Source organism: Pituophis catenifer, unplaced genomic scaffold, assembly GCF_029215685.1.
Source record: "Pituophis catenifer annectens isolate HBS135680 unplaced genomic scaffold, rPitCat1.0.hap2 SCAF_4, whole genome shotgun sequence".
In the NCBI taxonomy this organism is placed as follows: domain Eukaryota; kingdom Metazoa; phylum Chordata; class Lepidosauria; order Squamata; family Colubridae; genus Pituophis; species Pituophis catenifer.
This window is the reverse complement of record NW_027256884.1, coordinates 39,674,321-39,700,624: the sequence shown is the minus strand read 5'-3', so window position 1 is coordinate 39,700,624 and position 26,304 is coordinate 39,674,321. Positions and strand designations below refer to the sequence as shown.

At 35.9% G+C, this 26,304-nt stretch overlaps 1 protein-coding gene and 1 long non-coding RNA gene across 2 annotated transcripts; one reads left to right on the top strand and one right to left on the bottom strand.

The window, feature by feature from the left end:
* Positions 1–3,247: 3,247 nt before the first annotated feature.
* Positions 3,248–15,543, bottom strand: NIPA1 (NIPA magnesium transporter 1). The gene is made up of 5 exons (XM_070943084.1): positions 15,311–15,543; positions 10,195–10,242; positions 8,036–8,126; positions 6,629–6,789; positions 3,248–4,756 (listed from the first exon to the last, which is right to left on the bottom strand). Exons 1-5 carry the CDS (start codon positions 15,474–15,476, stop codon positions 4,245–4,247), a joined length of 978 nt encoding a protein of 325 aa, XP_070799185.1. The 5' UTR covers positions 15,477–15,543; the 3' UTR covers positions 3,248–4,244.
* Positions 15,544–15,691: 148 nt separating this feature from the next.
* Positions 15,692–25,385, top strand: LOC139316386 (uncharacterized). Its single transcript, XR_011600365.1, has 3 exons — positions 15,692–15,908; positions 19,976–20,266; positions 25,047–25,385. It is a non-coding gene; the product is annotated as an uncharacterized lncRNA (long non-coding RNA).
* Positions 25,386–26,304: the final 919 nt, after the last annotated feature.

The following is a 26,304-nucleotide window of genomic DNA, read 5'->3' as shown; positions in this document are numbered from 1 at the left end:
TACCAGCACATTTATTGCCCAGTATGGCATACCATACCTAAAATTATAATAATTTAATCACTGCATCTTAAAAAAAACATAGCAAAATATTAACAAAAAAAGATACATTAAAAAAATCAGGAAATGGAAGTAAGGTCCAGTGCTAACATCATCATTATTGATGACTATTCTAGAGAGAATTAAAAGGGAAAAAAGAATACTATTTGTTAAAATAAGTAGCAAAAATAAGTATTTCTATATGTATCATCTAAAAAGTTAGAAGCTACAGATACAAGTTACATGGAATGCTAATATATACATTACAACTTTCTGGAATTTAGCTATAAGGCTGTCTCAACTTAAAAGGCATCAAAGTCAAAACCAAGATTCTAAACCACAAAATAATATGTATGTCATCTTTATCAAAAAGTTTTCTCTATCAATAATGCCTTAGTGAAGAGTAATAGCAGCACAAAGAAATTTGGATGGCAAGGGCACGTATTGCTTCACCATAGTTTATTGTATAAGCTATGATGACTAGTTCATGCAAATGAAGCCAAAGCCAAACTAACTATATGTGGTTTAGTGCAATGTGTTAAGGTGTCAATTGATTCTCAATTAATTGCTGCCATAGCTAGGGCTGGCAGCTGGTAGGTGTCATCTAGTAGTTTCATGGTTTTAGATCAAGTTTTTGTAATAGTAATAGCTTGGTTTTTCTAAAACATTTTAACTTGTCAGAACAAGATTCTATTCTTTAATGTTATATACATATAAACCAAAACTACTTCTAAATTGTAACACTGCTTACAAATACATGTTTGCCCTGAAGCTTTTATTTGGAGGATAGTAACATCCTTCTTAACATTCTAAACAAATGTTAGTTATCCCAGCCAAGATGTCCTAGTAAGTGCCTCAATCAATAAAGAACAGCTGAAAGATTTTAAATGTGTATACAATTTTAAATGTGCATTAATACAGTATGCTAGGCTAGGTATTTCTTCACAGAGGGAAAAGTGGCATAAATAATAAGCTATAATTTGTGATAATTTCTAGAAAAGTCAAACCATGTACCTAAATATGTCAAAGAAAACAAAACTGAAATCACCCAAATTGAAAAGCTAGAATGAGACTGTCAAGCATACTTTGTTTAAAAAGTAACAAGTAATAATACTGATTATGAATATGAATACTGATTAAGGGCAGGAGCTAAAAGCCCATACCAACTTGTTAGAGCAAAATGCTATAAGCATTTAGAATTTTCTTTGATATGCATGATACCTAGTGAATGGATTGCAACTCAAGCAAAACTCTCTTCAAGTAATCGGAGAGACTCAAACATTTTTATCTCTTCCATATTAACATGTTTCTTCTAACCTCTCTGTACATGCCACACATTGCAGGAATATTTTCATGACATTTAGAAATAATGACTGCCTTGTAAGCTATCTAAAACCATTTGGGAGAAGATAAAATGGATATTTCTTAAATGAATAAATAAATAAGCAAGCCAAACCAGTGTTTGCACATTAAAAGTTGATTAAAGATTACTTCAGAAGTTATTTTTTGATTGCCATTATGTTGAAGTTATAGCATGCATTTTCTGTACCCCATATATGTACAGGGTGAAAGGGATCTGTCCAGTTCAAACATGACGATGTTTAAATCATTCCAATGGAGGGAAGAAGCCAATCTGTCTATGGATTCCTACCTTGATATTTAGTAGGTTCTTTGCCCCATCTGACTATATGTGTGTGTTTTGTTTTAAAAGAAAGCATGATTTATTTCCAAAGAAATTTCTCCGAGTCCAATATGTAGCCTTACAGGTATTCTCAGAAAATAAAAATGGGTGTGTGACTATAGGCCAATGCTTTGTTCTGAAGCATGTCTACCCATCCATAAAAACCATAAAAGTCAACTTGAATAGTAGGAACAACACAGTGTGGTAAAAGGAATTAGTCCCTGTTGCTGTTTGTTAAATTGATGTTTTATGACCAGCTGCATTCGGATGCACATTTTCCTTCCCATGGTGTCCATTATAGAAAATGAGAAGTCCCATTCAGGCTGCACCTATAATGCATTCTCAGATATTTAATGTTCCAAGTGTTCAACTAGCTATTAGTTTTAATCTTTTTAAAATACATACTATGCATATTATACTGTACATATATACAGTCAAACTGTTTTTATCCCTAACATGCAAAAGGCATGTCTATTAAGCTGTCTTATTTTGGAAAGTCATCTCCAATTTGCAATTTTCAGAATTTAAAAGAAATCTGATTGCTTATATTGATTGAGAAAAACAGCCATTCTGTACAATGGATAAAGTATGCTTAAAAATGGTTGAAGGTGCAAATTGACACCTTTGACATTATTAGTTGGAATCTGTTCCTAACTTTGATGATGCCAAAACAATAACGTGTTTCACGACATAATGACACAAGTGTCAATATTTTGTGCTTGCATCATGACATCCCAAAGTATATAAGGGCAGAGTTTGTACTGGGCACATGATTTCTCATTCCTTCACAAATATTTCTGGGTCACATGCCTCCTGAGTTCAGAAGTTTCAAATGCAGTGATTTTAAAAAGTAATGCATTGCTTACAAGTTCAACAAAATGGCATACAGAATAATAAATAAAACCTTATCTGGCAAAGTATTCATGTACCTATTTATATAGTATTTCTTTGACACTGACACGAAAATGCTATTTCTATGACAGACTTCACTATTGTTAATTCAAGTCATACTGAGAACCTGTAAACACAATTGAATCAAATCTAACAAATTACCTAGGAAAAAGACAACCCTTAGTTTCTGAATCCGAAAATGTTCTTTTAACTTAGCAGTTTTTTATACTGAGGTTTTTATACTTAGTACAACTTTAAAACTTGTGGACTTCAACTTCCAGAATTCTGGGAGTTGAAGTTCACACTTTTTAAGGTTGCCAAGGTTGAGAAACACTGGTATTGTGGAAACCCCATTGTTTTTCTCTGTTCTTTTAAGTGAGTGACAACAATTTCCAGGCCCTGCTGAATAATCACTTAGATATTTTTCCCTTAACCGAACAACATTTTTCTTTCCTCTTACAAATTCCTTTATAATGCCTCTAAAATTGCCAGTTCAAAAGCTGACAAAAGGATGCTACACAATAGTTTACTGGAATTTGTTAGGGAAAACTTTCTAGGGAACATAATTGAATACTACTATAATAGAATACTTTTGTTCTAAACAAACACCAGTTGGAAGTGCATAGAAGTTACCCCATAATAATTCAAATATCGTATTAGTGTCTCTTTGCTTTGTTAGATTGATAAGCATGAGGACACCCAAATATTAGAGAACATGAACCACCCCATGAAAGTGATCTTATTATAATAGAAAAGGCACTGAAGTAGTTTCCAGCTGTTTACAAATGATCTACCAAAAAAGGTAGAAAGTGGTTATGATCTAACACATTCCTCACATTGTTTTATATTAAGTAAAAGCTCCTGAATCAATGTAATATGTTGACATACATTAAGTGATTCATGTGAACAAGAGGCGTAACTGTCAACTAAGTGCTGTATTTACTTAGATTTGTGAGCAACTTTGTGAGCTGGTATGAGAGAGAACATATGTTAAGATATAAACACACTGCCCCAGTTTTGGACATAATTATGTCATCGGTCCAAATTACAAAGGTAGAGAAAGAACAAACCATATCAACACACAGTCTGTAGCAACCGTTGTGGAATCTTCAAATACACCTGGAAAAATACTGAAATCTGAATCATAACTGTGAAGGGAAACAGAAAGAAAACCCAATCTAGTATTTGAAGTGTATCTACATTTTTAAAAAGGGCTATTGATCACTCATGGCACCTGCTCAGTTGTAAACACAAATGTTGACAGTTAATTCACACAACCAGAAGATTTTGGGTAATCATTTGAAAAGATTCCTGGTTCTTCATAGACCAAAATAATTCAATCCTACACTACATAGATAATCTTTAAGGATAAAGAAATACATCAGCTTCTGTGGTGATGCAATTCTTGTCCTACTTGCTATGAGGTTTATAAAATCATTTGATACCATAAGATACAAAGCATGACAATAGTCCTAAGAAATTGAATTAAGAACACTAATTCATTTCACATATTCCAGCAAGGAATGAAAGGCGGTGTTATTTAAAGTTTAGAAATTAAAGGCTATCATTTCTGTGGCCTAAAAATTGAAGACATCATCATTTTCTGGATTACCCAATTCCCTTGAACATTAAGAATTTAATCAGTCTTCATATTAGGCTTATTCAAATCACCAATATTGAAATTGAATTCTTTGAAGACTTGTATAAGAACAATTCCAATAGATACAGTGGTGAACCCACAAGCCATTCCCAAGAAGTCAACAACACCAACATTACTCCATTCTCTGAACAAAATGGCTGAGGCCAGCAAGACAAGAGTGGTGAATACTACATAATAGATGGCACCAAACACTGAGGAATCAAAACATTCTAGTGCCTTATTGATGTACCTAAACTGAATTATTATACTACACCCCAGTACTGCTAACAGAACCAAACAGAGATACAATGCTCTTTGACTTGATGGATTATTGTGAAAGATATCTTGAGCAGCCAGTCCAATTCCTTTTGTACTAGGCACAGTGAAACTTCCTAACAATGAACAAATACTGATGTAAACCATAATGTTAGTTGGTCCATGGGCTGGTGCAATCCAAAAGATAAGTAGAAGCAGCATGAGAAGCACAATACAGAGGTAACCCACGAATACTGAAAAACAAAGAGAATATAATGGCATAATTAAGCTCAACCAAATGATATTTCTTGAAAACAATTCTATAATATATGATATATACATCATTTATACACTGACATTAACTCACACTGGCTTTAGCTAGATAATTTTCCAAATTATATTTTGCAATAAACTTCATCATCAACCACCTAGTAGGGCTGTATTACTATTACTATTATCCTTCTCATCTTTCCTATCACCTATTTCCTTAGCTTCTTATAGCCATAACATTGTTGTTTGTATCTCATAATTTATTGTTGACTGCTTTTATTTAGTATCCTATTATGATTTATGTTGATTATTTAGTATCCTATAACTATCACTGAGTGTTGTATGATTTATGATTATTGTATTTTATGATTATGATCATGTTTTATCACTTGTTGCTTGTATGTACACTGAGAGCTTGTGCACTAGAGACAAATTCCTTGTGTGTCCAATCAAGAATTCTATCTATCTTAATGGTTTTTAGATTGCAATGCCCTTTATCTTTTAGCTAACATATCAATATACACTAACATGTTTGGAAAGACTACATTTGGAAGTACTGTGAGGTTTTCTGCAAATACTCATTCCTTTTCTTAAGTTCTTGTTTTTCATCTGAATCAAACCATAGTATGTAATCCTAAATTGTGCTCCTGCTTTTGATAGTCTGTTATTTAATTTATCATGGCAAATTATGCTTTTGATTCAGAAAAATGTTCTTTTGAAATGCATATTTCTGTTTATATGTAACTTGAATACTGCAGAGCATATTTAAATTATCTTCCATGTTATTTATCATTGGCCAATCAGTCATCAGGCATATTTAAGCAATGTAATTTTGTGATCTTTATCTCCTCCTTCATCTAGAAATTGTTTGAAAACATAAGATCATCACTTTATTTTTTAATTTCTTCAGGGAGACAAAACTATAGTCCATTATTATGAATTGCATTATCGTTCTTTGATAATCACAAACAGCTTATTAATCATGGAATTAATTATTCTTGGAAGCAGTCAGTGGTTTGCTCACCACTGAATCAACTATGTTGTACTTAGATCTTTCCCAATTTGGAGGTACAATTTCCAGAATTTCCAGCTATCATGGTCTTTGGCTAAGAATCTGGGGAGCTGTAATCCCAAACACAATTGGAAGAGGCCAGTGGATTGCTTCCTTTTCTGTATAAAGTACACTGAAATAATTACAAGAAAATACATTCTCCTTTATTTTATGAATTCTAACAATAATTTTACATCCAAAATCATTATTATTTTAATTCCCAGCCTTCCTCGGTTGAATTTATAAATTTATAGTACTTATTTGTAACCCCAAGTAATAAAACTGCTTAAATTCCATTGACTGAAATTATACAGAAGTACAATTAATTTCAATCTTTATTATTTAATGAATTATATAAAAATCTTTACCAGATAGGAAAATAAGCTTATTTTAAGCTTAAGTAATTTTTTCTTTAAATTTTATTTTTTTATTTTTATGTTATTCTTGCCTTATACTGTAGCTATTGGAAAACTTGTAAGTCTAATTTATTTCCCAACAGTAGTAAAAAAAAAAGGTAGTTATGCTTTGGACTGGAGCAAATGAGGTTCATAATTAAAAATCAAAGAGGAGGAAAAAATTGATGCATTCCTTTGGCAACAAAAAGTTCTTCAGCAGGAAATACAAAGTAAGCCAACATTATATGTTGGAGCAACTTACGCTTCTTTTTTTATTATTATTATTTTTATTATTATTTTTTTTAATCTGATTTATATGCCGCCCTTCTCTGGAGACTCAGGGCGGCTTACATTTTTGTCTTGTGACTCAGATTTACTTATCTACATGGTTAACCCAAAGAATTAAATACCTGGATTTGTAAGCTTTTCTTCAAGCTCAGCCTGAGTGGTGACACTTTCAGACTTTGGAGAATGAATTATGAGAACGACAGAACCTGCACAACTCAGGAGACAGCCCAATTTGCCCAAAATGTTCAGTTTTTCTTTCAGTAGATAGGAAGCTAAAATGGACCTGAAAAAGAGAGGGTCAGAGAGAAAAATTGAATCAGGTGGTCTGTGTTGTAAGGCAGACTCTCCACAAAGAAGACTTCCAAAAATCAAAGTGTCAACTATGTGATGGAAATCCTAACCTTTTTTTCATGATGCACATAAAGATAGATCATTTAATTATGGTCAGTTTCTTCACAGTTTGATTACACTTGTGGATGTCCCTGCTGAAGGTTAAGAAATTATTCAACAGTCTTTGTTACTTTTCTTTGTTGGTTTAAACTAGTGTTTCTCAGCTTTAGCAATTTTAAGATATGTGGCCTTCAACTCCCAGAATTCCACAGCTTGAGTTTGGTCTGGCAAGTGGGAATGCAAGATAGGAAAGGAGTGCTTCCCTGATGCATTTTGTATCAATGAAAAATATTCTGACTGGATCTCTCCTGCAAATTACATGTGGCATTTTTTTTTAAAGTATCAGAACATTTCTTGCAGCTGCTGATACAGGATATGTTTTCTTAACAGATCCAACATGTTTATGCAGCATCAGAGATGTAAAACCTTTTTTAAAGACACCATCTGCCCTTGAGGGTCACGTCATGATTCTCTGGATAGAGAGAGGACAGTGTCATTTGTAGCAAAAATGTCCAAAAATGAATATAATATCTGGACGTTAATTTAAATATTTATTTGAGAAAGAATAGCTATCTGAGGCAAAGTCCTAGAAGTATCACTCTGTCTTCTTTCTGTAACTTGCTGGAGATTGAATCAGTTTTTAGTCCTGGATACAATTCCACAGCATGAAATAACATCAAGACAGCCAGTTAACTAACTGAAAAATTTAAAGGATGCACCTCATTTAGCCAGGATCTCTGAGAATCCAAGGACATTATATTTGAGTAGTAGAGAGGTTTACACATTTTACATTTCAGTATTTGGGCATTAAACATAAGTCTATGTTCACAGTAAACCTTTGAAAATGGATTTCTTTGAAAAATAAATAAAAGCATCTGTACATTTCAGAGGACAGAAAGAAATCTAAAAAAACAACTATTTTTCCTTAAAATAAGAATCAAAAGGGAAGATAAGGGAAAAAACCTAGGTTATTTTTTAATGCAAATTACTAGGACAATGAAAAAAAATTAATACTTTTGGCATTACTAGTAAAAAAAAAATTGCAAAAAAATTAACATAGTTGTGTAGAAGATAGGTAGTCAGATGGATAGTCTGATTTGAAGAAGGGGGAAAAAAGGCAGAATAGAAAAAATCCTTACCCGAATGGGACTCCAAGGGCTCCAAGTGGAGTCACCAGAACAGTAGGAACTGCAGTATAAGCTAAGAAATTCCCAATCTGGCCAAGCGCCACTGAGGGGGAAAAAAACCCAAATATGTGAACAGAAAACAAAACATTTTATTATTTTTGGAACAACTGATTTAGACTGCAGGGTTTCAGTGTTTTATTGCTTTATTACCTCACTGCTTGGCAGCTTTATTTTTTATGATTTCCTTCCTACTTTCACCTGCTATGTGTTTCTCTGGCTGCATTTTAATTAATTAGTATGATTGTCCTTTATATTCATGGGCAGGAACAAGCTAGTAAATAGTAAGGAGGTATTTTTTCTTTTACCCTTAAAGAAGTAACAAGAATGATGGCACTGTCATTGAAGCCATAATCATATTTCTATATCTAAACCACAACACTATATTAACTCCCCCACCCCCCAAAAAAACCTTGACAATTGCTGAGTATAGCTGGCTAATGATCCATTAAATTTGGATCTTGAGAAGGGAAAAGTTGAGCATCCACAGCTCTATAACTCAGAAGCAACAGTGCTGTGTCTAGAGCACTCTGATTTTGCTTCTGGCAGCTTATTTTGAAACCTTGATAAACCAGAGCAACAATAGGGAAATGAAAATGTTAGGACACTGCACTTTACATATGAGCAACATCAAGTTTGATATCAGTAGAACAAGATGGAACACTTTCTGGGCTATGAGTTCAGGCATGCAAAGAGCATGGATTTAGGTATTTTGCACCAGTCTCATCATGATGCACATGACATACAGCATTTTATTCCTGCCATTTGTGCAATGATGTCATAATGTATTGACATCATGTGCCATTCCGCAGATGCCAATGGTTACTAGTTTCATTTTTCCACAAAATCACATTGACTAGTCTTAGACTTCACTAACTTGTTTACTTTGGATATATATTTCGATTTTATATTTTATGGTTATGGATGCAAATATGATGCCTTCTCCTGGTAAATAATCCTGAACACTAGCAGTGTAGAAGTAAGATGAGTCTTACTCTGCATTGGTATAAAGTATTTTGATATATTCTCAATACGTTTTATGCTAGCTGAAGGTTCCATTTTCTAGCACCTTATGTCAGCCTTTTCCAAGTTGGTGCTTTCCAGGAGTGTGTGAATTACACTTTTTGGGCACTCCAAGCCTGCAAGGCAACTCTGATTGGAAAATTTGAAATTACAATATATCTGTAGGTCAACAAATTGATCTATGTTTACATAGGATTATATTATCATCATCCAAACAAAAGAATTACAGCAATCTAAATTGTTACACCCGTCATGTTTAGGTTTTTTGTTGCTGTTGTTGTTTTCACCAGTTTATTTCCAGATGACAGCATTTAAATAAACTTGGCTAATTTTTAAAAAGATAGCAGAAATAGTCTTGATTAGTACTTCCATGGGAGAAACCACAAAATCTCAAGGCTGTTAATTAGACCAGAAGTCAAAATGGTATTTTAGAAAAAAAGCACTGGAAAATCAGTTCTGATCTTGCTGCTTAATAAACTACATGGACAAATTCATAAAAGAATTTGAGTTTAACTTCAGTGAAACAACTTTTTTATTCAGAAAATGTGACTGCAAAACTGTAACTGTTAAGAAAAATAATCTATGCATTGCCCATACATTTTTGTGTCTAACAAGATGGTTTTAGATACATTCTGATTCAACTTTCTCTAGTCTGGTTCCTCCAGATGTGATTTTGATATGAATTATTTCCCGCAATTATCACCCAATATAGCTGGATGGCAAATCATATAGATTTTGACTCTCCCCGTAGATGTTCCCCTGGATAAAAACAATTTTATACTTAAATTATGTTGCCTGAGAGGGATATACAGTTTAGCCAAAGCTACCATATCCTGTTTGTGAAATGAATGAATATGCTGCCAACAATAAAAATATGAAAAATACCAATGAAACAGTATCCTTATACCAAAATATGCTAGACTGAGCATGTCAGCAGCTTTCCTTTAGATAGATATATTAGGCCAGAGTTATGATCATCACTGCTGATCATATGTATAAGAATTATTATCTAACACATCTGGATAGACCAGTACAATCCTTCAGTGTGGTTTTAAGATGTAAAATTGTTCAAATATAGAAGATATACTTACTTGCAATAGTACCTGACCACCACACTATATCAGTTAAATACGAAGTCCCTGGATAGGTGAAAAATCAAAAATTGGATCATCAGATTAAATAATATGTATTTTATAGGTACAATTTTCTATAACTTCAACAACATGTTAACTTTACCACCACACCGCCATACAGAATTATTTAACTAGGGTGCATGAACCAATCCAAATCTTGTATAACCATGAGTGTAACCATAATCAGTATTACTTTTTATAGTTTGCTTCCAGTGAAGATAATCAATCATGTCCCTGGTGTGGTTATTAATAATCCAACTCTTAAGAAAATAGATATGAATATGATTCACCCTTGCCCTAAATCAAATTATTGAGATTAAAATATTTTCAAAACCACAAAATAATTTTTGAAATTGAGTGTCACTATTGAGGCTCATCAAATGAGACATATATTTACCCATACCTTCAATGTTTATGCAAAAGTTGAATTTGAACTGTTTAAAAATGCATAGATATTCTATTTCTTGTAGAATGTAACATAACCATTACACTTGTTTCTAAGATTTGAAATATTTTTTGTAATCTTGTAGGCCTTTTCAAGAGGTAATCTGTTCTCATCTTCTACAGAAATGAATAAAACCGATAATGGAGATAAAGCTTCTACAAGCACAGTGCACACCTGCCTAACTGCCATTTTGTGCCTCAATCTACTATAGTACAGAAAACACTGGAAGGTATTTTGGAAAGCACAAACAATTATTGCCAATTCAGTACTACCTAATCAGAACCCAACTTCCATCTTTTATCCAAAATTTGCACTGTTTAGGGTTTCAGTATTTTAGCAGTAAAAATAGCAAATTGTAAGTATTCAGTAAGGAAAAACATGAAGCACAATGTGAACTAAAAGCAACTGGATTATGTTTTTTTGCCCCTTGAAGAAGATGATGATGTTTTGCTTCTTATCCAAGAAGCTTCATCAGTTCTGACTGCATGAATGTGAATGGTTAACCTTTCTTTGTAAAATTGACATTGTTAATGTTGGTCTAATCTGTTTTTCCCCCTCTATCAAGACAATAGGACAAGAAATCATCCAATCAATGGAGTTAAAACATACAGTAGAATGTATTTGTTCACTTACTGGATGATTAACCTGAATAATGTATTACATAGATTTCCATTGACTTGACTGGGTTTAAAAGAAAACTAAAGACATGTACGGACTAAAGACATTGTATCTATTAAGTCTTGAAGACTCAATGTTTATTATGAGTTTGAGGGACCCTGCCTCTCTGCATTCCAAATGCAAGGTAATAACAGTGAGAGAATGGGTGTTTCCATGTTCTGCTTACAAAGTCCAGAGGAACTTGATTGGCCATTATGATAAACAAAATGCTGGGTTAAATTTCAATCCAGTAGGTTCTTATGTTCTTCCTAATCCCCAAATTATATTTCTTTTTGTTAAAAAGCCTGACAAAAACTGATATCATTTATTACTTTCATAATCTTTAAAAGAAAACAAAAACAATGACAAGTGAACCAAATAGGCTCTTTAAAAACCCAGTCTTACTTTTTTGTTTCAAATTGTTTACACAGAGCAAAAGTGGAACATGAATTTATGACAAGTGACTGTGGAAAATGCAAACTAGACATGATAGACAAGTACAAAATACTGTCAGATGGTCAGGTTGAGCTCCAAATAATTAGCTGCTTGTACAAATCAAGTAAAATGAATTCCTGAAGCAAACAAACAAAGAGATCTTTTCTTTTACAAACAATACATAGTTTTCTATTTTTAAATTGCTATGTGATATTTCTATGCTAATTGAGTTATTCCTATATCTCAATTATGAAAGGGGGAGATTTTCAAGGATAAAATTTGAAAACAAATCAATTACAACTTTATATTGCCTAGTGTGTTTGATATTCTATCTGTATATAATGCCATTAATTAATTTTGTGGAAAGAACACATACGTCAGCAAGAGTTAACAAAGCAGTGACAACAGAAATGCTGTTACATATATGGTTATAATTTGACATTACTCTTCTATCCCATCTCATTTTCCTGGAAGAGTCATATAATTGCTTAACTGCAAGATAAGCTAAGATGGGTTTAGATTGAATGCTGGATGTGGTTAAAAGTTGTTTAGATCACATAAATAGTAGCTAAGACTCTTCGTTGACCACAATTTAATCTATAGTTTATGAGAAGTCAGTAATTAAACCAAACCATGGCTTTAAATATTATGTCAATCAAGTCAGTATATAAGGTTTATTTTTGAGAACTTAAAAATTACTGAGTATGTAAAATGTTATAGCTTCCCCTGCCAATACATAATCAAGGTCCTGTATATGTGGGATATCAAGAGTACACAAGCCACGATGTAGTCCATGTGGTAGGCATAGATTAAGTAGAGTATATTACACCATATTCTTGTCCAAACAAAGTGGATAATATTTCTCAGTTTAATTACTCTTTAATTCCATTATTCTTCCCAGGAGCATAAATCTACTGTAAAGTAGAATAAATCTACTGTAGATTTGTACTTGGATTTTCCAGTTCCTAATACAATAAATACCTAAATATATATTCCTGCTACATTGGATCATGAATCATCATTTCAGTGGGTTTCCAACTACATTTCTCAAGTAATGCAATGCAAAAAAGTCTGTATTCACAAGCAAATTAATTTATATTTGCAGTTTCTTCTGCAAGCATGGGAATAGTTCTATACTAGTTCTCACTTTCTTCAGAATGGAACAAGTACATTGCATATTGATTATCCGCTAAGTCTACCAGTAAATAAAACTGGTAATGCAGTTGAATTAATTATATGAATTAATGATTGACAAAAATTATTAAGATACTTAAGTTACCTTGAATACAGGTAGTCCTCAATTTACAACCACAAAGGGGCCCAAAATTATTAAGTGAGGAATTTGTTAAGTGAGTTTTGCCCCATTTTACAACTTCTTTTGCCACATTTGTTAAGTGAATCACTGCAGTTGTTAAATTAGTAACATGGTTGTTAAGTGAATCTGGTTTCCCATTGACTTTGTTTGTCAGAAGGTCACAAGACCTTGTGACACTGCAACGGTCATAAATATGATTCAGTTGTCAAGCATCCGAATGTGAATTATGTGCCCATGGGGATACTCATGTGCCCATGGGGTCTTAAGTGTGAAAAATGGTCATAATTCCCTTTTTTCAGTGTCGTCGTAACTTTGAACGGTCACTAAATTAACTGTTATAAATTGAGGACTACCCGTACAAGTTACTCTCTAATTTGAAGAGAAACCTGTCAAAATAAATTAATATTTACTTTGATGTTTGAATATTTTATTTATTGAATTCAAACAATCAAATAGCTGGATTTTAGAGATTAATATTTTGGTACTGTGCCTATCTAGGTAGAGCCAACAGGGGGATCACAGAAATACTCAATATGGTAGAGTTTACTATAGAATAAGACTGCTCTGGAATGGAGAGCTTAATGGCCTTGTAACAGAATTGGGAACAGACTAAAATACAAGTATTCCCCCAAAGACCAGTTTGGTATGCAAGAGATTATTAGAAATGTCAGTATCACCTTTCTGCCTGTATCATTTTTCAGAATATAGCTGCTCTTAATTTTAGGCATTCCTGCAAGAATATATAGTCCTTTCTCAGTGAATGTGCTTCCTGTAAAAAACGGCCCATTAACAGAAATACAGTTAAATGTGAATTTGGGAGCCTGCATGTTTGCTATATTGAGGATACATAATGATCATTACCAAAGATCAAAGAACAGTGCGAACGGCTATAGCCCTTTGGAAGTAATGGATGATGTGTATTTTGCTAATACAAAGTCCTCTATGTGCCACTTAGCAAACCATTTCTGAAACTATGATCAGATCTACATAATGCATTATGATATGATATATCATCCTTGTTGTCTATTGCTTTATAAGAATCCAGATTATAAACATAGTTTAAATTACAGGAAGACAGAATCCAGGCAAATGTCTTCACAGTATGTGCAATGTGAAAGTGGAATCAATTATTCTAGAGAGGTGGTAGGTCTCCATTGGATGTATTCACACAGAAGCTACCCAGCTTCTTCTGCCTAGCCTGTTTTCTTTGGGATTCCTGAATGGATTAGATCTGACATTCTAAATCAATGTTTTTCAAACTTGGCAATTTAAAAATATGTGGATTTCAACTGCCAGAATTCCCCAGCCAGCATGGTTGAGAGCTGTTGCTATTGGGGAATTCTGGGAGTTGAAGTCAGTCTTAAAAGTTGCCTAGTTTGAGAAACATTGGTGGTCTTGTCCAAACTCAGTGATTCTATAAGAATCCCTTCGGTGTTAATTTCTTTTTTTAAAAAAACATAAATTCAGATTATAAATGTAAAGTACAAACTTAAACTGAATCGATAATATGCTAAAGCATCTGCTGGAATAAGGGACCAATCACATTTGAAATCTTGGAAAGGCTGTTTGAACCCCTGGTCCCTGACATGGGAGATTTTATTTAGCCGTTCATGGCTCACTTATAATCCTTTTGCAAATCAAATGCCTACGACTCATCATGCAGGTATAAAAGCACCGACTTGAAAAAGTACAGGTATGATTACAAACTTGAAGAAGAAAACAATACAGGAGGGGGAGTGGTTGGATTGGGAAGCTGAGAAGGGTTAGCCTTCATGGTGATTGTGCCCCTGACCCAACCCGGAGAAGGAATGCAAGGTGTATTCGCAGTGAACAGGCTAAAGACTTAGGTCTGATACTGCCTAAAGCCAAAGATAATGCCTCGGAACGAAGCAATCTTCTTTTCAAGCAGGCTTCCCCAATTTAGCGCCAGGACTGGGAATTCTGGGGGTTGTAGTCCGACACCTCTGGAGGCACTGTGTTGATCAAGGGAAGGCAGTCGCGAGGCCTGGGTTTGCAAAATATTTTTGATTAACCGCTCCCGGAGGGTGACCTCCGTGCCAGGGAAGCAGGAGCTCCGGGAAAGGCGGCGTACGAAAGCCGGGGTGGGCTCTCGGCCAAGTGGGAGGAGATCACGCAGAGGATGCTAGCTGTTGCAAAAGACACCAGAGCGTTTCTGCTGCAACCCGAAGCATAGGAAGGGACGGGGACCAGGGGGGCCCTACCTCGTCCTCTCGCCCGCACGATTCCTTTTTTCTGCAGCACGAACGTGGAGCCATTGACCAGGCTGGACACCACAGCCACGCTCAAGCCCAGAGAGACCGCAGCGGGACCGGGATTCGGCGAGCCCCCGTCTCCTGGAGCCGCTGCTGCGCCGACAGCCATCCTCATGCTCGGGCGGCGGTGCCAGCACCAAGGACGCCCAGCTGCTCGGCCAGCCCCTTTCTTTCTCTTTCTCCTAAGCCGGCCAGCAACCAGGAGCCGCTCTGCGGGATCCGCCCTGAACCACAAACTCCTCCCACAGCGCTGCTTGCTCGCTGCTGCTGCTACTGCGATCTCAGCGCCCTCTGGCACCAGCAGTCCCCTCAATAAAGCCGATGGGTCTCTGCCCTGACAGCCAAGGGAAGTGGGAGGAGAACGGAGTTCGGGCAGAGGACCCAGTCTCTGGTCTCGGCAGTCCCTCGCAGGAACAGGCGGGTCAGCAAACGGCGCGTACGATGCGAGTGAGTAAGTAGCCCGCACTCTGCACCATGACATCATGGCCTTGCACCATGACGTCATGCTCATGCAGGCCGGTGCCGTCAATCAGAACACAGAGCTTAGGTAAGTATTGTTACGGGCTGGAACCGTTGCTCTTTTTTAGCGCTGAGGTGTCTCCGCAAAGCAATCCTCGCACGCAAATTACGGGGACCTTTATGATTGAAATGCTCAATTCTATCCAGGCTTTTCTTCCCCAGACAAGCAGGTCCCGTGAAAACGAGGCTTTCCTTCCAGGAAACAGTTTAACGATTGTAGAAAAAGAACGAACTGAGTCCAAAAACTTCGTTAAGCCAAAAGAACCTTATTCCGCTTCAGCTTCAAATCACAAGGTCAACAAAAGTTTTCCCTGAGCCAGCAGGGGGAAAATATTCCAGGGAATCAACTCATCTTCTTGCCTAACATTTGTTGTACTGGTCTTAAATATGCATACATAAATAGCAGAGGCCAATGGATACAATGGCTTTGTTTTGTTTATCTGATGATCTGATTATTGTTATCTGATTATCTGACATTTTCATTTGAAGAATGAGACTCCACACTCCATCTACCAACATTCACCACTGAACTTTGGGGGAAGGAGAGAGAGAATTACACACCCATTTTCTTTCATTTATCCTCAAGTAGTGATTAAGTGTTTATAAAATCTGAAGTTGAAAATATTTAAAAATAAAAATAAATAAATAAATTGTTATGTATTGTTTACCATAACTAAACATTTGGGCAATTTCTGCATTAGACCAACTCAGAAGATGCATGAATTTACTTTTGTTCACTTCTGATCTGAAATAATCCAATGTACAGTACACACAAAACATTTCTATCAACAATGCAGTAGAAATGTCTCTTAATGATAAGGAAATCCCAACCTCTTAATACATCATGTACAGTATATAATCTACTCTCCAGAATGCTCTTAGGACCTGGACTTGGCCCAGCCTTGTGTAGGGGTTTTTATGGAGTCTTTTTGAATGTCATTGTTGTTTTGTCCATGGGGTATGTTTTTAACAGGGTTTTTAATTATGTATTTCATACATTGTAAAGCACCCACAGCCTCTGCAGAGTTGGGCAGTCATAAAAATCCAATCAATTTAATCACCTCTATACCCACTGTAAGAGTCTGTTAATATAGCATCTCTGACTATTAATCAAATGAGCTTTAATTTAAACAACTCCAATGAAGGAGAGTCCAGTATCTTAACTTGAACTTGACAAATAAATAGTTTCATCTAGAAAAAAAACGGTTTATGCTCTTATAATGTCCAGACAAAGAGATTTATTTTGAACCATTTAGTTTAGATGAAAGTGTTTAAACTAGAACTACAGGAAATACCTCTTAATCAGCAAAAAACAAAAACCCAAATATCTTTATACACTATTCTTCTTTGTTCACGTGATTAACACCCAACTTTTATATTCATTCTATTCTCTCTTCCTTTTCCTTTTCCTTTTTTTTTATTTTTATTATATCAAGCAAATTAACAGAAGGAAAAATTATATATGCAACATGATTACCAACATACCATGATCTGCAAATCAGTAATCATAAATAAATGAAGTAAGCCAGCCTGCCTGGGAAATTATGTTATAAAAAGAATGCTACCAGCACCAATCAAATTGGACCATATTTCTCAAATATCTATCCTGTTCCCTCTTCATGGGGGAAAAATGTACTGAGTTGTGAAAAAGCCCATATTGTGCAGTGCCTTGTAAACTAAGAAATGAAAACATTCATCACCCAATGAAGTGATGAAAATGGGGTTTCAGCAAAAAGGCATAATATGTTTTCTGGTTATCTCTTTATTGGGAAAGGAAATGCCATTCTCTTGGTTAAATTTTCATTTCGGTAATAGATGATAACATACACGTATGCTGGGGCATGCACCCCCACACAGCTATTTTATTTAATTTCATTACTCAGATTAAAGAGAAGAGAAGCAAAGTAAGTCAAAGATCTTTTGAAATGACCATTCTAGATTTTGGGCTGCATAAATTGCATAATATAATATAATATAATATTTCTGCAAGAAACAATTCGTTAGTCTTCTGCCATCTGAACAGAACAGAATTCTTCCAGGGAAGATTAAGACTATGTCTCCAGTTCTATTTACTATGGCAGGCTTTTGTCCTACAATACCTATTTTTGTCCTTGGCCCATAGAACATTATCCTCATATCTTCTTCCTAAACAGCTTTAATATGAGTCCAAAATGTGTCTTGCTTTAATTCATTGCAGTGCCTGGAAAATAATGCCTCCATCTTTGGTTGTTTATGGATTCTTTATTTAATTGAATCCTTTTATTGGTATTTTAGTAGGGGATGGGGTTACATGTTTAATTGGCTTCACTGATTCAATTATTGTAAAATGGTTAGTTTAATTAGCTGGCAATGTTTGTTTTTAGAATTTCATTGTATGACCATTTGAATTATGGGCTGCCTCCAATATTTTGATGTTTTGCTTATTGTAAATTGGTTGTTTGTTCTATGCCTTGTTTAAAAGTGTACCATAAGGAGGAAATGGGCTTTTCCTGCTTATTTGCCAGTGTTTGTGAAATCAGGCATTTCCCAATCCACTAAGTTCCCTGGCACTTGGTCAGTTTCTGTTATCCAACTATACAGAACCTATTCAGACTACAGTCATTGGCATCTGTAACCTCCTTCTCTGTGGGGTTGTTTACAGAATAACAAAGTTGGAAGGGACGTTGTAGGTCAGGGCTGTCAAACTCCCGGCCCACGAGCTGGATGTGTTACATGCTGACCACGCCCACGGCTAGTTTAGTGAAGGGGAAAAAAGTCCCGATACATCACTTGTTGATGCCATGATGACATGAGTTTGACACCCCTGTTGTGGATCATCTAGCCCATCCCCTTGCTCAAGCAGGAGACCCTATACCATTTCTGACAAGTTGCTATCCAGTCTCTTCTTGAAAGCTTCCAGTGATGAAGCACCCATAACTTCTGAAGGCAAGCTGTTCCATTGGTTAATTGTTCTCACTGTTAGAAAATTTCTCCTTATTTCTAGGTTTAAACTCTCCTGGATTAGTTTCCATCTATTGTTCCTTGTTTGGCCTTTGGGTGCTTTGGAAAAAATAGGTTGACTCCCTCCTCTCTGTGAAAGCTCCTCAAATATGGGAACACTGTTATCCTGTCACCCTTGGTCATTCTCTTCAGTAGACTAGCCATGCCCATTCTTGCAACCATTTTTCATATGTTTTAGCCTCCAGCCCCCTAATCATCTTTGTTGCTCTTCTTTGCATTCTTTCTAGAGTCTCAACATCTTTTTTATGGTGTGGTGACCAAAACTGGATGCAGTATTCTAGGTGTCATCTTACTAAGGCTTTATAGAGTGGTATTAGTACCTCACATGATCTTGATTCAATCCCTCTGTTAATGCAATTTAGGATTGCATTGGCTTTTCTGGCTGCCATCACATACTGCTGGCTGATATTTAATTGATTGTTCACTAGGACTCCAAGTCCCCTTCACAGTTACTGCTATTAAGGCAGGGTTTGCCTAATCTGTATGCGTACTTTAGTTTTTCTTGCCTGTGTAAGATTTTACTTTTCTCTACATTGAATTTCATTTTGTTAGATAGGGTTCAGTGTTCAAGTCTGTTGAGATTCATTTGAATCTTGAGCCTATCATCTAGGGTGTTGACTATTCCTGCTAGCTTAGTATCATCTGCAAATTTGATGAGTTCCCCTTCTATTCCTTCATCTAAGTCATTTATGAAAATATTAAAGAGTACTGGTGCTAAGAACTTTGTGGTACCCCATTGCTTACTTCCCTCCATGTAGATGTAGTACCATTAAGGACTACTCGTAGAGTATGATTTGTCAGCCAGTTACAAATACATCTGATGGGGATGCTATCTATCCCACTTTTTTGTGGTCTACTTTGTCGAATGCCTTGCTGAAGTCTAAGTATACAATGCCCATGGCATTTTGCTGGTCTTCTAATTTAGTCACTTTGTCAAAGAATGGAGTAAGATTGGTTTGGCATGATTTCCATGTTGAGGTTTTCTCTTTCACTTATTTCATATTATTTTAACTTAGCAACTCTTCAAATGGGGTGCAGGTTGGTAGATTGACCAGCCTAAAGTCCTAAAGTGAGGCCCATTGTTTCCTGGTACAGTGCCCTAATTACTGGATGTTTCCCTGCTGGCTACAGATGGTGGAATGGGCATGACAGCAAAGCCAGAGAAGGAATCCATTCATCTTGCCTGTAGCCACTAGAACACTGACGAAATAGGACAAAATAGGACAACCGTATGCAACAAGGTTGCAATGGAAGAAAAACAGGAGGAAAAAGAAAAGCTGAGAAAGAGGGTCTGAGGGGAGAAAGGAGAAAGAGACCCTAAGAAGATGCTAAGAATATTGAAAGGCAGAGGAGAAGGTCTGCAGCAGGAACAGAACTGTGTCTATGGTAAGATTTGTCAATGATAATGGTAAATTTCAGAATTTACTAATCTCATCAGCTGAGTGAAGATCAGACCAAGCATAGTAGAAGCCCAGAGTGCTGGATCCCCAACACAGAGGAATTGCAAAGTGCTGACATCATTAGTGCAAAACCCTTGGCAAATGCTCAAAGAATAGTAAGTAACAATACAGTGAGAATCTCAGTATTTAATATTCCACTTAAAACAGAAACCTTTATTGTTCTGTACAACAAATATTTTGATGTAATTTGCATCTTTTAATTAATGTTATATTCAACTATGGATATAAAATCTAAACGATCTAATATTAAATATTGGCATTTCTGATCATGGTTAACACTGATATACTACGCTTTTCTATCTGTAAAGGTTTAGATTATATAGACATGAGAGTTTTAATAATTTTTAGCCAATATGTATCAAAATAATATAATGTATTACATATGCTTTGTACTGTAGTAATATATTAAAGGAAATTCTAAAAAAGAGCAAAATCCTTCTATAGTGTAAATTAATGGTGGATGGGCCTCAGAAACTTGTACTTTTTCCGTTCCTAGCACCAAGACAGTCAACAACTCCTCTTGCAGAACAATGGAGGATAGTACGTACTTCTGCAAAAAACAAATATCTGAAAGATACAATATGCACATACATTGAAAATCAAAATTTTTCCTATTTTCAGAAAAAAAAAATGTTAGAAAAAATATTGTTCTATTTGCTAAAATTATAGTCCCCTTCATTTGTTTAAAATTTTCTTAAATCACGTTCTTAAGGATGTTTTTTTTTTTTGCTTTAAAAAAATCCTTTATTATATCATTTTTCCTCTTAATTCTAAAAGGAAATTTACCAAGAACCTTTGATCTTCCCTACCGTTGAAAATCTCTAAAGTAGTAAATTAATAAAATACAACGGTATTTATGAAAGTGAAGTTTGTGCCAGGCATATATCCATAAAGCTGCACAGCAGTTAAAGTGCATTGGTAATCCCTGTGCTCCAAAGCCATCCAGCTTGCAATTGATCACAATAATCTCAATTTGTCATCTCCTTGTGTGGAGCAGCTCTTCCAGAGTGCAAGTGGGCAATTCCCCAATCTCTCCAGAGAGATTTTCACCAGACAGAATCTTGCTCCTGGCTGCCAATTTCATCACAGTGCTGCCTCCACTTGTGGAGCCACTCATAGAAATGTCTAACCCACTTACCCGGAAGTCAGGTTAAAATCATCTTTAGATAAACAAGTTTCAAACTGTGTAAATCAGGGATATGAAATGTATGACTCCTGAGGAATGAAGGAGGAAATTATTAAATACAAGGGGAATTATATTAATTATACTTACATGGAATTAAATCCAATTTAATAATGTTTTGTTTAGGAGTGCAGTCTTAACACATGAATGTAGGCCTTACAAGTTTTGAATCTTTAAAAGTGAACAACATAACTTTGAACAAAACTGTACCATCAGATGAAGTCTAAATTCATGACATACTTTATTAGTTGAAAGAAATTTCAGGATACATATATTTGATGAAGTGGCCCAACATATCACAAGGCTTTTTGTGTACATGCACACCTACAAATCAGTCTTGACTCCTGACAAGTACCTGGACAGTTCCCTGCAGTTTTCTTGGCAAGATTCTTGGAAGAGGTTTGCTGCTTCCTTCTTAAGAAGTGACTGGTCCAAAGCCATTCAAGCTAGCTTTTTGATTAAGTTGGGACTAAAACTCATGACCTCTGAGTTTCTAGCTTTGTATCTTAACCGCTATATCAGTGTTGGTGAACCTTTTCAGCACTGAGTGCCGAAACAGGAGTGTGTGCATGGGAGCGCCGGAAACCAGAAGAGCAGCTCCTCAGCGTGTACGTGTGGGAGTGTCGGAAACCAGAAGAGCAGTTCCCCAGTGTGCATGTGTGCACCGGGAAGCTGAGCTTCCAGTTTCCGGTGTATGCATGTGCGCCGGTCACCTGATCTTCTGGTTGCTGGCATGCATGCATGCGCAAAACCTAGCTGGCTGGTGTGCATGTGAGAGTAATGGGCGACGGCTGGTGTGCCCGGAGAGATGGCTCTGTGTGCTACTTCCAGCACACGTGCCATAGGTTCGCCATCACAGCACTATACCAAACAGGCTTGTGTTACATGTATTAGCCTTTAAGAAGCCACTGCATTCATATGCTAGATCAGACCTGGGCGTTTTATGGTCCCTGGGCTAAATCCTGCCTTTTGGCTGTCCCTGTCCAGCCTGCATGGATTGTTTTATTTTGAAGGTGACTACTATTTTTTTTTCAGTTTATCTATATGCATGCGAGCATACCTGTGCATCTTCACAGCCCTATTGGTTCAGCCCTCCACAACAGTCCCAGTTTGTCATGTGGCTCCTTGGGAAAATTAATTGCCCACCCTGTGCTTAATTCACCTGTTGTACAAAGCTGTGATATTTAAAATAAACTACGATTGGCTGAATTAAGCACAAAACAAGAAGCCATAAAACCATAATGGTTGGGTTGATTGATCACACTAAGCAAAATAATAATAATAATAATAATAATAATAATAATAATAATAATAATAATAATAATAATAATAATAAATAATAATAATAATAACCCACCCACCAAGTTCCTTTTCTTTTATAAGGAATTATACATGTATCTGGACTGCACAAATCCATGGAAATACTAGATTGCAATAGAGATACATAAAAACCCTTCCCCTTAAATCAGGAGTCACCAACCTTTCGGACCTCAGGAACCACTAAATTAATAATTTTAAATCCTGAGGACCACTAATATGAATTCTTAAAAAAAGATAAATAGTATATAGTGCGATATAAAAAATGCAAATAATTTTTCTGTGGACCACCAAAAATTTCTCACAGACCACCAGTGGTCCCTGGACCACCGTTGGTGACTGCTGCCTTAAATGATAACCACAACTGTGCAACAATGAACAGATACTTATCATGTTGCCCTTTCATCTTTGTTTGTTTATAGCTTGTTTATAGCTAGAGCATATTGTAGTAAATTGGGAACATAAATACTCAAAAGAGGCAGATTGTACCATAGTGAGCCATTATGCTTTTCCATGCTAAGCAGCTCCTGATAAAGAAGCTGCACTATTTTTAAGAAGAAATTATATCTGTATGATCCAACCTAAAGTTCAGCCCTAGACTGTTTCTTAGAAATAGTTTATGGAAAGTTAGATTAAAGTTTCTAAGTGTTCAGTGTCATAGAACTACTGTCACATGTTATTTCTTATTGTATTGTTTCTCTAAAAATGGTGCATATTACTCTTGTCCATAGACTTGGGATCATTCATATGCAATGCAGCTTCAAATGATCAGCTATGCTGATGATCAATATTATGCATATTAGCCATTTGCTCATTTTCAAGTTTTGTTTCATTTGAATAGAAGTATAGAAGTATAGTTCTGAGTTTGGCAAAATCTGCAATTATACAGTAACTTCAAAATATGGGTTAAATTTGGGGTTTTTGTAATGTAATTATTTTAATGTAATATAATATCTTAGCTTAGATGAAATGAGAAATTATGGTTAATAGAAAACTTCCTGATTTATTGCCACCTACTGAGAAGTCCCCTCCAGATCATATTAAGAACGTATTGATCTATACTTTAAATTTTATTTTAGTCAGATATCAAAATATTATGCAATGTTTTTACAGGAAAACTCTAACCCTGAATTAACAGACGAAGTTAACAATGCTCTCTTTATTGCCTTGGAGACTGAATGCAGCTCATGTGATCCTCTTTCTGTTAGTTGAGTTTTTTGAAACAGACTATCTTTGCACTTGGCGCTGATCCCATTTCCAGTCAGCATTTCAGTCCCATCTATTGTTTCTGACTTGTGTGCTTAACACTCACAATTCTGATTTTTTAAAAAAATGAACAAATAATTCCAGCAACAGAGCTGGAAGCAACAAGATCGATTTCTGCCTGGTGCACCAAATCTGATTAGCTAGCCTGATACGGTGATTCGAGCATACCAGATTAAGATTGAGGAGAATTAGGTGCAGAACAAATGAAGCTCAGGGATTAACTTTGGATCAAGCACAAACCTGCATCCTGACATGGTTGGCATGGAAATGAAATAGTATCTCTGTCAAGGGCAAAGAACCATATATGTTGTTTTGAGCTCTTCTGAAGGAGAGAAAGGATCAAAATGCCATGTCATTTATATTATATTTCAGCTGTGTTCAAGTTAATTCCTTGCAGCCATTGATCATTACAGTTACTTACAGTTAAGACAGGGGTGAAATTCAAAATTTTTCCCTACCGGTTCTGTGGGCGTGGCTTGGTGGGCATGGCAGGGGAAGGATATTGCAAAATCTCCATTCCCACCCCACTCTGGGGCCAGACAGAGATGGTATTTGCCTGTTCTCCGAACTACTCAAAATTTCCACTACTGGTTCTCCAGAATCTGTTAGAACCTGCTGGATTTCATCCCTGAGTTAAGACCAACATACTTGAGGTGCATGACTTCATATAATCTGGCCATGGTTTATCTGCAGGTATGTGCAATGCCACCCAGTATTTGCAGATAACCCATCCTTGGTTTATTTTTCAAGGTCCTTGTTGTATGTACCTACCGTAGTAAGATAATTCTCCAGGTTGAAGCATTACAGAGCTCAGGATAGGAGAGTTATTGAAATTATTGGGAACAAAACTGTGAATACAAATATTCTCCTTTATTGGAACAAAACTGTGTTTGATGCATTTGTGTTGTTGGTGGGAGTAAAATAAAGGTTTCCTTGTCAGTTGTGTCCAACTCTAGGGTATGGTGCTCATCTCTGTTTCTTGGCCAAGGGAGCAAGTGTTGTCCAAAGACAATTTCCATGATCATGTGGCCAGCATGGCTATACACCAAAGGCTCACAGAAGTGATTCCACTGAAGTGATACCTAATTATCTACTCACATTTGCATGCTTTCAAACTGCTAGGTGAACAGGAGCTGGGGTAAGTAATTGGAGTTCACAGTATTGCACAAACCTTGGGTCTTAAACTCAGACTGTTAGCGTTCCAGTTGACAAACTCAGCATCTTTAATCACTGAGCCACTGTGCTCCAAGTACTTGCAATCACTATTAAATTTCTGATTTATCTCCCATATCATTGTATCACAACTGTTTGTGTCACAGAGCTGTTTTCACGCTTGTTTTAAAATTGACAATTATATAATATTTTTAAATGCACTGTAAGAATCTGAGAAAAAGGTTACTGCATGTTTGTTAGGTCAGAAAAAAACCTGATGAAGTGAATAGGCTTCAATGATAAAACCTTTTATGCAACGGGGAAGGAAATTTGGTTGCTGAATGTAAGCAAAGCTTTGTGTGATGGAAGTAAAACATGTGTAAGAATAAACAAAATGCCTCCTAAATACTTCTACATGGAATGGTTCAACATTGAGTATGGAGTAAGGTAAAGATGTATGGTGCTCCTTTGACCATTCTGTATAATGATAAGAGGAAAGAAATTTCCAAAATGTCTATAAAAAGTGACTTATGACCATTTTTCACACTTACGACCATTGCAGCATTCCAATGGTCATGTGATCGAAGTTTGGCTGCTTAGCAACTGGTTCAAATGTATGATGGTTGCAGTGTCCTGGGGTCATGTGATCCCCTTTTGTGACCTCCTTACAAGCAGAGTCAATGGAGAAGTCCGATTCACTTAACAACCATGTAACTCACTTAACTGTGGCAAGAAAAGTCATAAAATGGGGGCAAAACTCGCTTAGCAACTGTCTCACTTAGCAACAGAAATTTGGGGATTAATTGTGGTCATAATTCTAGGATTACCTGTACTCATTTTAGCTGTATTTCCTTACATGACCCTGTCTTACTGCTTCTTTTCTGTGCTGTGCCTAATGTTGCTCACTCTGACAGGCAATAACATGATAGGTATGTAAAGATTAATATATAAGACAGAGGTCTTCAAACTTGGCAGCTTTAAGACTTGTGGACTTCAACTCCCAGAAGTCCACAAGTCTTAAAGCTGCCAAGTTTGAAGACCTCTGA